Here is a 13,746-nt window from a genome sequence, read left to right as displayed (position 1 = left end):
TGGCCGGATAACGCGGGTGCGAGCCATAAAGTGCCGCCTGTGATCCCTCCTCTGTGCGTTTCTAATTCGAAGCTTCTCTCATTGCCACACTATCTGCAGTCTGCTTCCAGTCTCAGTGCTTCCACATGTCTGATCCAGTCGCGGGACGGGAAAGGGCCCGCAAGTTGGTCGAGGGGATCTCCAAGGGACATGGATATCTCGGGGAAGATATTCTCAGCCAGATGTCGGATGAGGTCCGTCGTCAAGTTGAAGAAGCGATGCTAAGGAAAGATGAAATGATAGGGTCTTCTGTGGTGACGTTAGCTGACACAAAACCACCTATGTTCTCTAACCGGCCATTGCTGATACATCCACCAGACTGTCCAAGAACCTCTACAATAGCAGCGCGCGCTTCGTTTTCGAGTTGGTACAAAATGCCGATGATAATCACTACACGACAGCCAGGAGGCGCGCGACTGTTCCCTCGCTGGCCTTTCACGTCTACCCGCGTCGTATTGTCGTAGATTGCAACGAGGATGGCTTTACACATGAGAACCTTGTGGCAATCTGCAATGTCGGGAAGAGCTCCAAGACAGGTGCACAAGGTTACATAGGCGAGAAGGGCATTGGCTTCAAGTCAGTCTTCATGGTCGCCTGGAAGGTACACATCCAGTCTGGCGACTTTTCTTTCTCTTTCCGCCACAAGCCAGGCGGCTCGGGCATGGGGATGATCTCGCCCATCTGGGAGGATGTTGAGGAACAGCTGCAGAGGCCGCTGACCCGTATGACTCTCTATCTACATGAGGATACAGCTCCGCGTGAAACCGCTATGCAACAATTCCGCGAGCTACAGGACACCCTGCTATTGTTTACAAAGAACCTGCAGCGGCTAGAGGTGTCAATGTACGATGACGAGGAAAAGCAATTATCATCAACGGTGTTTGCAATTAGCAGCCAGAATGAGAATGTCAAGGTGCTGACCAAGACACTGCTCGCTCGAGATGGAACGTCGGAGGAACTCACGCGCAACTACCACTTGACGAAATACATCGCACATGACCTTCCTGGGAGTGAGAATCGAACCTATACTGATAAGGAACAGAAGACCCGGGCATATAGTAGAGCCGATATCATACTTGCATTTCCTGTGACCAAAGATTCTGTACCAGTCATTGAACCACAAGATGTTTTTGCCTTCCTTCCCATCCGCAGTATGGGTTATACCGTGGGTTTTCCATCGTGCAAGGCTCTTCAAGTATGTGTGGACTGACTTTTGCTGGCAGTTTTTGATCCACTCGGACTTCGTGACAGATGCAAGTAGACAGGATATTGTCCGCTCTTCAGCACGAAATCGTAAGCTACGGACTGAAATTGCTAGCGCTTTCAATGCAGCGGTATTAGAGATGTGCAAGCACCCTTCACTACGATATACATGGATGCGCTACCTTCCTCAACGCGACGGACATCAATGGGATCCGTTCTGGATAGAGCTGTTGGATGAGATAAAGTCACGGTTGACAACGAGTCCGATTTTACAGAGCCGTACGAGTGGATTTTGGTTTCCCATCAAGCAGATGCGGCGTCTACAGAACTTTGTGCATGATAAGTCTGGAGATCCTCTATTCCCAGATTTGCAACGGGAGCAATATCTTTCTGCCCATTATTCTAAGAAAGACATTGCACGACTCGAGGAGTATGGCCTAATTTTCCTAACGTTGGTTGAAGTTATTGATCGGGCTTGGATGGACCTTCGAATGCCCGATTCCAAAATGAAAAATACGGACACCAGCGAAGACTGGCACTCTCGCGCTGCCACAATTCTCAGCCGGTCCTTTCGCCAGGGCTTCAATCGCGGTATGGAGGAAGTCAAAGCTATGCCCTTGATTCCTCTGACAACCGGCAAATGGGTGTCTATCAAGAACGGGCCTGTGTACTTTTCATCCATCCATGGGATCAAGATCCCCAGCGGCCTTGGGATTGGTCTTGTAACTCCAGGAGCAATGAGCAACCTAGAGCGTAAACAGCTGTTCGAAGATCTAGGGGTTCAGGAGGCATCTGTCGACTTCGTTCGGGAGCTGATCAAGCAGAAGTATTCGGTATATGGAATATTTCCTGTTCCAGTGTCGAGGGAGCATCTGGTATTCTTGTACCTCACAGAATCCCTCGCCTTTCCTAGCTCAAAGATTCTCCTCAAGAGTTTGTTTGACGGTAAGGGCCTGGCGTTTTCAGATCATAAGTCCCGGATAAGACACCCAAAGGTCGATCCTGTATATTTCCCCAATCAAGATCCCTATGGTACAAAGGCACTTCTTGAACCCATTCAAGGCGGAGCTCCAGGGTTAGACGTCTCGTTCTTGAATGAGCAATATATACGTGATCCCCCACAGTGTCCTCCAAATATGCAGCGAACATGGATCGAGTGGTTACAGCGGGTATTTCATGTCCGAGAAACCCTTTCAATCATTGAACCAAGGAAATCTTTGTCCAAAGCGAGACTAGGGCAAGAATTTCTTTATGTCGCACAGCACCGACCGGAGAAATTCATGGGACTGCTTTCGAACTGTTGGAAGCTCGACGGGCCTAGGGTCATTCAGCAACCAGAACTGGTGGATGAGATTCGCAATACCATGGTACTCTGCGAGAATGGCGGGAGATATCCATTGTACGACACCTACATTCCCGACCCGGAGCGGAGGGCGACGGTTTCAAGATTCATGAGGGACGAGGAATTCCCGTGGTTGCAATTGGATCAACCTATAGGTGAAGACAGCCTCACACAGCAATGGACTGCGTTAACGAAGGCTCTTGACTTTGGCCATCCCAAATCTCAAGTTCACTTTTATCTCCACATACTGAAATTTCTAGATGAGGCTCTGTGGGAAGGAGCCTCTGACGCTAGTAGGATGTTTGACCTTTATGTCATATTGCAGATGGAATGTCGCGCCAATCCTTCTGCTACAGATACCGTTTGGTATGCTTTGGTCATCTGGATGAATATTAATATTCACTGATGAAATTTAGGGATACTGTGTATGAACGGTTTGGCGGGATATGGATTCCGCCAAAAGCCTATGCATATGTCGAAAATTGTCTTTGGGAGGCACCTCGCCATATGAAGAGCAAGTATCCCCTTAAGTCACTGTTTACAGAGTACTGTCGGCAGAATCAGGCAGATGCTGTGTATCTCAGAGACTTCTTTCAAAAAACCCTGAAAATTCCCGATGTCAGAGCGGATGATCTCTTGGTCGAGTTGACGAAGCTGCAGTCTGACAAGTGTGACGACTTCGACCAAATCAGCTCAATATATATAAATTTGCACCGGATGTTCAATCAGATGCCTTCAGGAACGGTGATCTCTTACCGGTAAGTCATATACTTCATGATGAAGTCTTTAGCTTATTGTATCAGCAAACGGTTTGTCGAAGATCCTCTCATCTATGTGGCCCCCAATTGGTATACCACTCCAGAGTGCCTTTGGTCAACAGCTACTTCAATTCCAGGTCGTACTGCACTCAATGACCATTACCAGGACTTGAAAGAATTCTTTGTCGATCTCCTGGGTGTTCAGACCCTCACCTTGGAGATGGTCGTAGAAAAGCTTCGAGACCAGGGTCGGACGGGCTCTTCTTCCGTGGACGAGGTCAAAAGCACAATTTGGACCCTGAATTCTCTACTTCAGAGTGAACAGGCGAGCATTGTACCTCCTGATCAGGTTCTGGACAGCGCTGTATTTCCCGTTCGGTTCCCTCAGGGTGGCGTCCAGCTTCAGACTTCTGCGAGTACGTTTGCAATTGCGGATCGCAAGCACCTCTTAAGTCACTTTAGTCCTAAAGCCAAACTGCTGGACTTTGAGGTGGATGAAGTCCCACGCCTTGAGCCATTTCTACAGTGGACTGGGTTGAAAGACCGTTATTTATCGTCCTGTATAAAAGAGATTACAATGGTGGGAGGAGATGATGCTCGACCTTTATCTAACCCTGGCCGTGACATTTGTCGAAAGGCACATGGACTCCTTCGGTGGGTTACGTACTTCAAAAAATACAGTTTCCCTGTCCAAACTAACCATGAAACTCCTATAGCGTTGCGGTTCATCTTAAGAGTCCCCGAGCAGTTCAGGATGAAGACACCTTCTATGAAATCCTCAAATCAATCAGCATGAAAGAAACTAACGGGATCTCATCTGAGCTTCACCTCAACCAGGACGGCAAGGACCTCAAGGTAGAGGTTTCAAGGAGTGAACTGCACCTCGATGAACGAGACAAGCAACTCACTGTGTACATTCCGGAAGACAAACGCAGTCAAGATATTTGTTTTCTGGACCGCATTCCACTGGCACTGCTGCAATGGATGATGACCGATCCATTAACGCGGATCACCCACGAGTTCAGTGACAGCTTTGTCACTATAATACAAACCCTTCTGCAAGCGGAGAAGAATTATGTCTCAGAACTTATGGACCGCGCTGGTATTATGTCCATCGCGAGGGCAGACGACACAGTTGTTACGGAAGAGAGTGAAAGTCAGCAATCGCAAGAGAATGAAAATCAGGAATCGCACAGCGACCGATCGTCACCTGCCGGTCGTAGTAACTCACTCGTTGAACAGCCTACCCCTGAGCGAGATGAGCCGACATATACGCCACCTCGACCGAGACAGGGCTCTTGGGCGTCAGAAACTACCGTTGTCTCTTCCTCGATGCGGGCCCTTCCTGTAGCTCGCCCATCTCCAGTCCTCTTGCAGGATTATACACAAACGACAGACGACCCCGAATACCACCAATTGCTATCTTCTGTGCTTGCGTCTGCCAGGAATGCCATATTCCCCAGCCAAGGCACCTTCGACATGGCGGGTTTGGATGACTCAATCACATCAGGTGCAGCCGCTCAGACCATCCGGCTGCGAACCTCCGACCAGCTTGAGCGTGACTTCAAGATCGGCGCAGCGGGTGAACTATTCGTAAGTCCTCTTACCTCAATCATTATCAAAATGAGAGGTATACTGATCGTAGTAGGTATTCAAACTCCTCTCACGACTAGACCCACCCCTCCCTGCCTTCACCCGCGACAACTGGCAGAGTGTAATCCGAAAGTTCGTTACAATTCTTCCCGAGTACTCGGACATGACAGCATGGCATGGCCGCGAGACAGCAGACATCACCTACGACGACCACGACGGAGTCCTCACCTCCCTTTTTATAGACAAGGGATATCTACGTGACGATGTCTGGAGGGGAAAGAAACCCCGGTTCTACATGGAAGTCAAGTCCTCTACTGCGGACAACCGAACGCCCTTCTTCATGAGCAAGTACCAGTACCGACGGGTGAGACTAAATATACTATATTCGTTCCAGGTGTACGTGATTACTAACCTATAGCAGATGCAAGAAATGTCCAACGGCGAGACCCAGTCTGATAACATGGACACGGTATACGTAATCTTTCGGGTATATAATCTAGGGCAGCGGGGTATGAGGGTGAAAGTATATGTGGATCCGGAAATGATGCGCGTGAGGGAGGAGTTGCTGTTTACTGCTGAGGGGTGGTCGGTTGTTCCGGCTTGACGAGATGTTTCGCAAATGGCCATTGGATTCCGATGATCTTTAGAGGAAGTACCGGGGAGTAAATAGCCTTCCTGTTGGAGGGGTGGCTGGATGAGTAGACAAGTTCGATCGTGGCGTGAACATTCAGGTCCAGTGTTGCATTTCATTTAGGACCTGAAGTAGAGCTTACATGCTTCGTATCGAGGTGCGTTTCATTCTGCTTGTGCTATATTTCTGTCTTCTAAGTATTAGTTTCCTTCTGCATAATACTATGGGTTTGATCTTCCTCCTTCAGCAGTATCTGATTGATTATTAGTCAGTACTTGCCACTCTGATATACCTGTACAGAGGTTCAATATTTTATATATATCATTCTTCCAAACATGCAGTATCCGTTCTGATCCTGTCTGCGTAATTGTTATCATCCTATCCCATGATATCTTGGTATAGGAACTAATATCATGGTCAGTATCAGAAAGACCTTTATAGAGTCACAGTCTCTGCAATCATCAATACGGGAGCTCACAAGCTAGCTCAATTCCCGGAGTCAAATACGCTGTTTCTATTTGTGATCTTGTCTAATTTTAATCTCCAACCACACTTGTTGAATTGGATAATATATAACGGGATTACGCGTACATCAAAAAAAAGAATAGTTTTCAAGAAGAGGAAGCGAATGACCCGTAGGTTTTTGTACCTGAAATGTAGAACACAGAAATGATAAAGAGTGGCGGAGAGTGCTTCGAAATCAATAAATTCCATTTGCCTGCAAAAATGAAATCATTTGCTGGAAGCTGGAGCTTGCACTCTTATGGGCAGCAATGCAGTGACCGGAACCTTCGGCCAGATAATATTGACTGCCCGAGGAAGCATTAGGGTAGTAGGTGGAGGTGTACAAAGAGGCCTGATTTTCCGGATAGGAGCAGTTGCCGCCACAGAAGACAAGGTCATTCTCCCCTAGGATAATGTCCACAGGCCCGGTAAAATCAGGGGCCTCGGCGACGAGGCCACCCAGAGTCAGCAAGACTCCGAGAGTGTTGGTCTGTTTACCGGCAACCTGAAGTTCGAATGCCGTGGAGTCGTAGTTAGGATAGCGATAAAAGGCGAATTGAATCCCTGTCGAGGTCTCTTGAGTCAGATAGCCAGCAGGCAACGAAGAAAAGCGGCCTGAGGAATCGGAATTTGCGTTGATAAAGTTGAAAGCTGCCATAGTGAGCGAGACGTAGTTCTGATTGGTGCTCGTTCCAGAGAGGATTATAGCGTCAAAGTCCTTTGGGTACTGTGTTGTGATAGCCTGGGTCAAGGTACTGCCGGCGCTGTGGCCGACGCCCACCACGTTCTGGAAAGAGTAATTTCCAATTTTTGAGGAACGCAGCAGCTGCGTTAAGGCATGCGTTACTGCTACCTGGCTGTTGGCTTGCACTTCCTGAATCGGATCGGGATGATGGGAATTGCCCACTCCGAGTTGGTCGTAGGAGAGTGTGGCGTAACCTGCGGCTGTGGCAACATCCACATAGCTATAATTAGGACTGATATCCCAGTAGGTATGATCCAGTGTCGCTCCGTGGGTTAGGACTTGGACAGTCTTTACCTTGGCGGCTTTGGCCGCCGATGAAGGTAAACAAAACTTCACATATATATCCCAATTACCCTGAATAAGCTGAGTGCCGTCGGGTGCGGTCACGGGAAGGCTGTTGGTGGTCTGGAAAAGCTCGGCCATCGACTCAGTTACTGCGTTCGGCGAGGAAGGAGCGACATAATCGAGCTTGGTGCCATTGACGGAGATGGGAATATTGATGTAACCCGAGGCGCAAATTGAATTCCCTCCAGATGATTTACCGATGGTAGCGTCGGTCAGCCCCTGAGTTGAGATGGACCAAGCTGCGCTAGGGCTTAAGACAGCCCACCACGGGTTGATGCCGTAGGGGAGCTTCATGATTCAGCAATAAGGAAAAGATGCGCAAAAGGCGAGCGAAGAGAATGGCTGACAGAACTTGTATATGACACGAGTTGGGGATAAAGGGACAGAAAGTGGAGGTGGAGCTTTTTATGTGTTTCATAGATCCCGGCTAGTACGGGGCAAGTGCTGTAACCGATGATCTGACTGTCCAGAGAATGTCATGCAGCCAGTCACAAGCTGTACTGCCATGTACAGCCAAGTACCTTCTCCGTACTAATAGTTGTAAATATCCGCATGAAGCTAATTTAGCTCCGCCGCTGTGTTCGCTCAGGTCTTACTATTCCACTTCACCGTTCAGACTACCCAATCTTTTCTTGTGTCATCCTATAAATAATCCTAGTCATAACCCCCCTGCACCCGCAGTGAAGCAACCCTTGGAGTATCTTCAAGGTAGTCGGAAGGTATCCCCAAAAACATTCCAAAATGGATTCCACGAAATATGTTTTCGGCCGCAATTATCGCGCCAGTGTCAGGTGGGTGCCATGAATCTTCGTTTAATTGCCACACCAATCGCATTTGCTAACTTCCCGAGGAGATTAAATTACCAACACGCTCTCATCGCGAGCCTGACCGACCATCAATCCTTTCATCCTTCCATCCGCCAGCATATCACCAGCTCCACTTCATTTCGCGTGGCGGATCTGGCTAGTGGCACCGCGTATGGGTTCTTCCTGGCGTGTTCCATAGTTCTTCTCTTGGTTGACCGGTGCTATTAGACTTTGGTCATCCGAAGTAGCTCGTGAATATCCACAATTCCAAGTCGATGGCTTCGATATCTCCTCCGACCAATACCCGTCCCCCTCCTGGAGACCCGAGAACCTAATTCTTCACGAACGGGACATATTACAACCTTTCCCGGAAGAATATCATGGAGCGTACGATATAGTCAATGTGCGGTTCTTCATCACTCTTCTCAATGAGAAAAACCTATCCCTTTTTCTGACCAACATTAACGCCATATTGAGTATGAAGATCTACCCCACCAATTTCCTCCCCTCCTTACCCACCTCCTAGTGAGAGCCGATGCTAATAGCAATGATCATCTATTCAGAACCAGGAGGATTTCTGCAATGGCTCGACTTAGACCCTCGTAGCGCAAACGCCGTCGCATATCTGGAGGGACAAAAAAGCAACATCACCACAACAGGTCCCCATACCCATGATCCTGCCAAACCTAATTGCCAAACTAACACACACTTACATAGCCACAGACCACCCATACCCACAAACCAGGGCAGTTGCGAATCTGATGCGCAAGACCCCTCCAGACGTCGAAAGCTGGCTCACCGACAATCCTCACGAGATCCTCCAGCCATTCAAATTTGAGCAAGTTGCCTGCGACAGACTCTCCCTGCCGGACATCTACCGCCCACTCTGGAATCAGTGTCTTCTACTTGGCTTGGAAGAGTACTGCAGCAAAGTTGAGGAGGAAGCTGGCATGGATGCTAGTGCGTCTCATGCAATGCGTGATACACTTAACGGACTAAGCCGGGAATTCGGCGCTGGAACTAGTATTGATGTCCACTGGTTCTATCAGATCTCTAGGAAAATTGAATCTTGAGCTGTGTATTTTCATCTCCTTTTACCTCCTTGGGGATTAATGCCATGCCAGATCTATATCATATATACTTGCCAGAAGAGTAAAAAAGATAAAGAGAATAAGTAACGAGGGATATCCTGCTTCAGCAAAAATGAGAAATGATATTCGCTGTGGACGGTCATCTTCCGACGTCGAACGAGACGGTATCATTTGTACATACATAGGGACATTTACGTACGCCAATACATGCATATATACGGATGCTTGAGCTTATAGAGGAAGGGACAAACAGAAGTTTAAGTTGCTTTGGTCTTTCTTGTTGCAAACCGGATTGGCACGTCCTGGGTGATTCGCAGACTCATGTTGAACTTGACTCCTTCCGAAAGCGCGCGGTCAGCCCGGATACGGGCCGCTGCCCAGGTGTCACTTGGGTCTTCTGGATCGGTGAGAAGGGACACTGAGCTTTGGTGGAAAAGCAAGGCGACTACGGCGCAGAGTTCAACAAGGGCGAATTTGTGACCGAGACATTTGCGGGAGCCTTCAGAGAAGGGGACGAAAGTGCCGGGGGCCGGGGTAAAACCTGTCGAGCTACGCGAACGATCTTCTTTGTCGGGTGCTGACCCCGACGGTTGTGTTTCAAGCCAGCGGTATGGGTTGAAGTCTGTTGTAGGATAAGGCCGAAGGGTAGGATCTTCTTGGTTGAACGATTTCTCGGATTTGTCGTTCACGGTGGGCCAATAGTGAGGATGGCGGTGGGTGGCGCTGGTATTCACGAAAGCTACGGTTCCCGGTGGCAATGGGTGAGATTGGCCGGAGACAACAATAGGAATGGCCGGTCCGGAGGGTGGCACATATTTTGGAAGGACTGGGAGGACAGTGAAGAGTCGAAGAGCCTCCTTGATGACTGCTCCAACTAAGCTGCGCATGAGCGGTTCATAATGAGTGTCGTAGGTCCAGTGACTCGGCGGGGTATTCTCTATGATCTTGTCGAGGTCTGACTGCACTGCAGTTTGGATGGTAGGATGACAGGCAAGAAGAAGGATTACGAAGGTCAGAGTGTTGGCGTTGGCTTCATGGCCGGCGAACATGAAGAGAAACACATTGCCCATCACTTGGTGGGGCTGCAGGATAGGGCTGGTGGAGGATTCGGTGCTGATACCAGCCTGGACAATCAGGTCGCCCAATGACGCTGTGCCCTTCTGGTTTAAAAGATATTCTTTGTCCTGTAGCCGTGACTCTGTCGTCGTCCTTAACCCATGCATATATTGGCCCAGGTCGTCATAAGCTCGGATTGCTTGACGATGGGACTTCAAGGGAGACCATGCTGATACGGCTTTGATTAGCAACGCCATGACTACGGTGATCCACATGATTGTTAATCTTACTGAGAAAATGTCTAGGAAAGAGGAAGACGGTTTGATAATGATCCAACAGCGTGTGCATAGCCTCGCTGTAAGTCATGCGATATCCTTTTGCGGGGAGATCGGCGAACGACAGTGCTTCGATCAGGTCTTCTTGGGTCTGAGATTGAAAACAGATGCGGGTAAGTATATTCAATGATAGTCGGGCAGCCAGCGTGCGTAATTGGCGATACGCTGCTGGTTTATTCAAGGCAAGCCCAAGTACTTGTGCTCCTTCAATAGCGTGCGTAAACACCTGGCGTAGGGTATCCTCTCGAAAGAAAGGCGCAGTGATCCGTCGGTATAATCGCGATTCTGGCCCATCAGTACCGGTTATCGTCGGTCCGTATATGTTCAGCACCTGCATAAGATGGGCCGGTTTTCCAAATCTACCATCTTGGAACAGCTGTGTGGAGACGTGACGGTCGCAGGTATAGAGCACGAAGCCCCCCGGCGAGACTGCCAAGAAAGTATCGGCTCCGACCTGTTCGAAGGGTGTGTATCCAAGATGCCACCCATCATTGAAGATCAACAGCGGGAGCCACTTAGAAGTCCAAGTCTGGGGAAGAGCCTTCAGCAGTGGTAGCACGACTGGTTGGCTCAGCAGCCATGGGGCCCCCAGCAAGGAGCAGGGTAAAATCACATACGGAAGGCCTGTTGACCGCGCCTCTCGGACATTGAGAATCAGGCAGACTAGCGACCAGCTTGTGAACCCAGCGAGGAGAGTCGCGGATCCCAGAAAAAGCCGCCAGAAGAACACATCCATGACGGCGGGGGGCGGGAGAAGAGGAGAAAGGGCAGAAGGGGAGGGGGCCGGGAGGCTCAATTGATCGGCAAAAACGAGTGAAATTGAGGAGTGACAGCCTGATGATGCTCTAGCATTTAGCCAGGAAAGATGGAGCAGAATTAGCAATTACAGGGACTTTATTAGGTTCAGCCATGCAGGTGGGGGCCGTTTTGTCACTTTTTTTCGAGGGTCCAGGTGCGCTGTTCCTTCGTTCGGTTGGTGGACCTTCCCAACTAGCCCGAATTGGGACAGTCAAAGACGTCGCTGCATATTGGCTACATAAGCTCATGCAAGCACGGGTGGTTTGTCCATTCTAACCTAGAGCAAGTCGTGAAGAAATACGGTCTGTGAGAATATAGTACGTTGGAGATTGAGCGTGCAGGCCAATAGAGAGGAGATTGGTAAGCAACCAGTAATCTAGGATACCGACTAGTAGGCGTGCGCCAAGTCACGTAAACCTTATTAGTTGGTTTGTTTGTAAGGAAAGATGCAAATTGGTGGTCAGAAATAGAGTCACCAGCTGAAAGATTCTGTTTGCGTATTGATAATACGATAACAGCAAGAGGTGTGAATGATACGCTATCTCAGGGTATATTTCTGCAGCCTCGCTCTCTACGGCGGGTGGAAATTCCGTGCCTCCCTCATAGCCAACCATCTTGTCAGTCATATGTTCTTATGGTATTCCTCAACCTGCCTCGTCTCAGCCCCCATGTGCTCTCGTATTGATGAGCGCTTACTCTCCTGAATTGGAAGATTTGAGATCCTGGAGTATGCAAGCATAAGAACTAACATCTTCAAGTCAGCAGGGGCCAGCCCCCACAGTTATTCATCAATTTTTGACACTTAGACTGCCACTCTCTGATATGTAGTGATAATAGTCTTGGTGTTTACAGGACGAGGTCGTTTCGATCATCGTCCGTGGTACTTGCAGGGCCCCATTAGCACCAATACAACGCATATAAGTCCCGGCCTGCAGCACACACCCCTACATAAGCGGAGAATAGGACTTATCCCCTGAACGTGCCTGTCTGGCTTTCTATTCTCACTGTAAACTCATCGATATGAGTTCTTCCGAGGTAAAAAGCCCATCATTGGTTACCACTAGCCTCTTAACAGTCTCCATTATCTTTCCCATCCTTGGCACCATCGCTGTCTGTCTCCGCATTTATGCTTCTTTTCTCAAATCCAGGCGACTCTTTTTGGATGATTATATTATCATACTGGCCCAGCTTTGTGCGTGGGGAATATCTATCGATACCTTTACAGCAGCATCGATCGGAGGTGTAAACTATACCAAAGGGGATGTTATCTCGGCCACGATTGCTTTTCTCCGAGTAAGCTTTGTCTTTGCTCCCCCTTTGCAAGATATATCACTCAACTGTGACACTAGGCCCTATGGATTGAAGGATTCCCTCTTGTGGGCAGTTTGGCACTGGTGAAGATATCTATTCTGTTATTCTACGCCAGAATCTTTGTCACCCGCCCATTCCGCATCGCAACATATACATTTGTCGCTGTCCTAGCATGTTGGGGTGTAGCGATAGCCATTGTAAGCAAATCATTGTCGCTGTCTTCCCGCTCGAGTAACAATCAAACTGACATAGAATGTAGGCACAGCTACTCTGTGCGAGCCCGATCAACGCAGCCTGGGATCCTTACGCCGTAAACCCTCTGCGCTACAACTATAACGCCTTTTCCGAAGCGTTCGCAGGCATGAGTATGGTTTTTGATATACTCGTACTGTGCTTTCCGATTCCAGCGGTCTATCGTTTACAAATGTCCACCCGCCAAAAGCTCCAAGTCATGGGCATTTTTTGGCTGGGCTTGTTGTAAGTACCATTCTTGATCCCCGAGCCTTTGTCGATCTTCAGAAGATTTTGTCGACTGACTTTGTCTTGCTCTACTTCAAATCTAGTTGCTGTATCTCCTCTGCTATCCGCTTCTACTATATCTATAGTGACATTCACCAATCTGTCGCTTCAAATAATGTGAACCGGTATGCAGTCGTCACCACCGCCTTTACCTGGGGTACCATCGAGCCCAATGCCAGTATTATCTCTGCTTGTCTGCCGCTGTATGGCAACCTGTTTGGGGGTGACAAGAAGCTGGGCTTCTATATCCGGAGTTGGTTTAGCCGTCTTACCTCGGGAAGCGGCAGCACTGGGGATCAAAGTCGAGGATCAAAAGCTAAGGCGTATAATTCAGTGGATACAAGTGGCAGTTCTTCTCATCACCGACGCGAGTGGCAGAAGCTGGATATCCGGACACATCATACGTCGGATATTGAGCTTGGGCACACAGTGACGGATGATCAGGTACCCTTGGCAAGGGAGCCACAGATGCAAATAATGATTAGTAGGAGCTTCATACAGGAAACAGCATAATTCCCATTGAGACCAAAATAAGACCTGGAGAGGCGGCGGATGGGTGATGAAAAAGAGTCTTTTCCCTTTTGTCTCTCTACCTCTGCGATGTTCCATGAAGGCCTTTATTATAATAGATCATCATAATCATTCTGTACAAAGCACCACTCTACCTATA

General features: G+C 48.8%; 5 protein-coding genes across 5 annotated transcripts; 3 read left to right on the top strand and 2 right to left on the bottom strand.

Annotated features, from left to right (window-relative positions):
* Nucleotides 1-87: 87 nt before the first annotated feature.
* Nucleotides 88-5,539, top strand: BDQ94DRAFT_177682 (uncharacterized protein; the record flags this gene model as incomplete). The annotated part of the gene is made up of 8 exons (XM_026772972.1): nt 88-298; nt 358-1,204; nt 1,263-2,950; nt 3,001-3,342; nt 3,388-3,996; nt 4,059-4,935; nt 4,991-5,299; nt 5,357-5,539. The coding sequence occupies exons 1-8, from the start codon at nt 126-128 to the stop codon at nt 5,537-5,539; spliced, it is 5,028 nt and encodes a 1,675-aa protein (XP_026627884.1). The 5' UTR covers nt 88-125.
* A 590-nt stretch (nt 5,540-6,129) lies between these two features.
* On the bottom strand, nt 6,130-7,521 carry BDQ94DRAFT_141023 (alpha/beta hydrolase). Its single transcript, XM_026765737.1, has one exon. The coding sequence runs from the start codon at nt 7,452-7,454 to the stop codon at nt 6,267-6,269; it is 1,188 nt and encodes a 395-aa protein (XP_026627883.1). The 5' UTR covers nt 7,455-7,521; the 3' UTR covers nt 6,130-6,266.
* A 335-nt stretch (nt 7,522-7,856) lies between these two features.
* On the top strand, nt 7,857-9,148 carry BDQ94DRAFT_141021 (uncharacterized protein). Its single transcript, XM_026765736.1, has 5 exons — nt 7,857-7,951; nt 8,014-8,136; nt 8,195-8,442; nt 8,530-8,625; nt 8,690-9,148. The coding sequence occupies exons 1-5, from the start codon at nt 7,902-7,904 to the stop codon at nt 9,037-9,039; spliced, it is 867 nt and encodes a 288-aa protein (XP_026627882.1). The 5' UTR covers nt 7,857-7,901; the 3' UTR covers nt 9,040-9,148.
* A 166-nt stretch (nt 9,149-9,314) lies between these two features.
* Nucleotides 9,315-11,191, bottom strand: BDQ94DRAFT_177679 (cytochrome P450; the record flags this gene model as incomplete). Its single annotated transcript, XM_026772971.1, has 2 exons — nt 10,404-11,191; nt 9,315-10,342 (listed from the first exon to the last, which is right to left on the bottom strand). The coding sequence occupies exons 1-2, from the start codon at nt 11,182-11,184 to the stop codon at nt 9,315-9,317; spliced, it is 1,809 nt and encodes a 602-aa protein (XP_026627881.1). The 5' UTR covers nt 11,185-11,191.
* Nucleotides 11,192-12,266: 1,075 nt separating this feature from the next.
* BDQ94DRAFT_169165 (uncharacterized protein) lies at nt 12,267-13,589 on the top strand (the record flags this gene model as incomplete). Its single annotated transcript, XM_026771229.1, has 4 exons — nt 12,267-12,539; nt 12,596-12,754; nt 12,817-13,034; nt 13,121-13,589. The coding sequence occupies 4 exons, from the start codon at nt 12,267-12,269 to the stop codon at nt 13,587-13,589; spliced, it is 1,119 nt and encodes a 372-aa protein (XP_026627880.1).
* Nucleotides 13,590-13,746: the final 157 nt, after the last annotated feature.

Source organism: Aspergillus welwitschiae (genome assembly GCF_003344945.1).
Source record: "Aspergillus welwitschiae strain CBS 139.54b unplaced genomic scaffold BDQ94scaffold_11, whole genome shotgun sequence".
NCBI classification, from domain to species: Eukaryota; Fungi; Ascomycota; class Eurotiomycetes; order Eurotiales; family Aspergillaceae; genus Aspergillus; species Aspergillus welwitschiae.
This window is presented reverse-complemented; position numbering and strand designations above follow the sequence as displayed.

What these genes read in the sequence shown, in the direction of transcription:
- BDQ94DRAFT_141023 (XM_026765737.1), bottom strand. Translation starts at nt 7,454, where the DNA reads ATGAAGCTCCCCTACGGCATCAACCCGTGGTGGGCTGTCTTAAGCCCT.
- BDQ94DRAFT_141021 (XM_026765736.1), top strand. Translation starts at nt 7,902, where the DNA reads ATGGATTCCACGAAATATGTTTTCGGCCGCAATTATCGCGCCAGTGTC. An exon ending in AATTATCGCGCCAGTGTCAG is followed by an intron (nt 7,952 to 8,013) that starts GTGGGTGCCATG and finishes CTTCCCGAGGAG; the next exon opens with ATTAAATTACCAACACGCTC. An exon ending in GATCTGGCTAGTGGCACCGC is followed by an intron (nt 8,137 to 8,194) that starts GTATGGGTTCTT and finishes CGGTGCTATTAG; the next exon opens with ACTTTGGTCATCCGAAGTAG.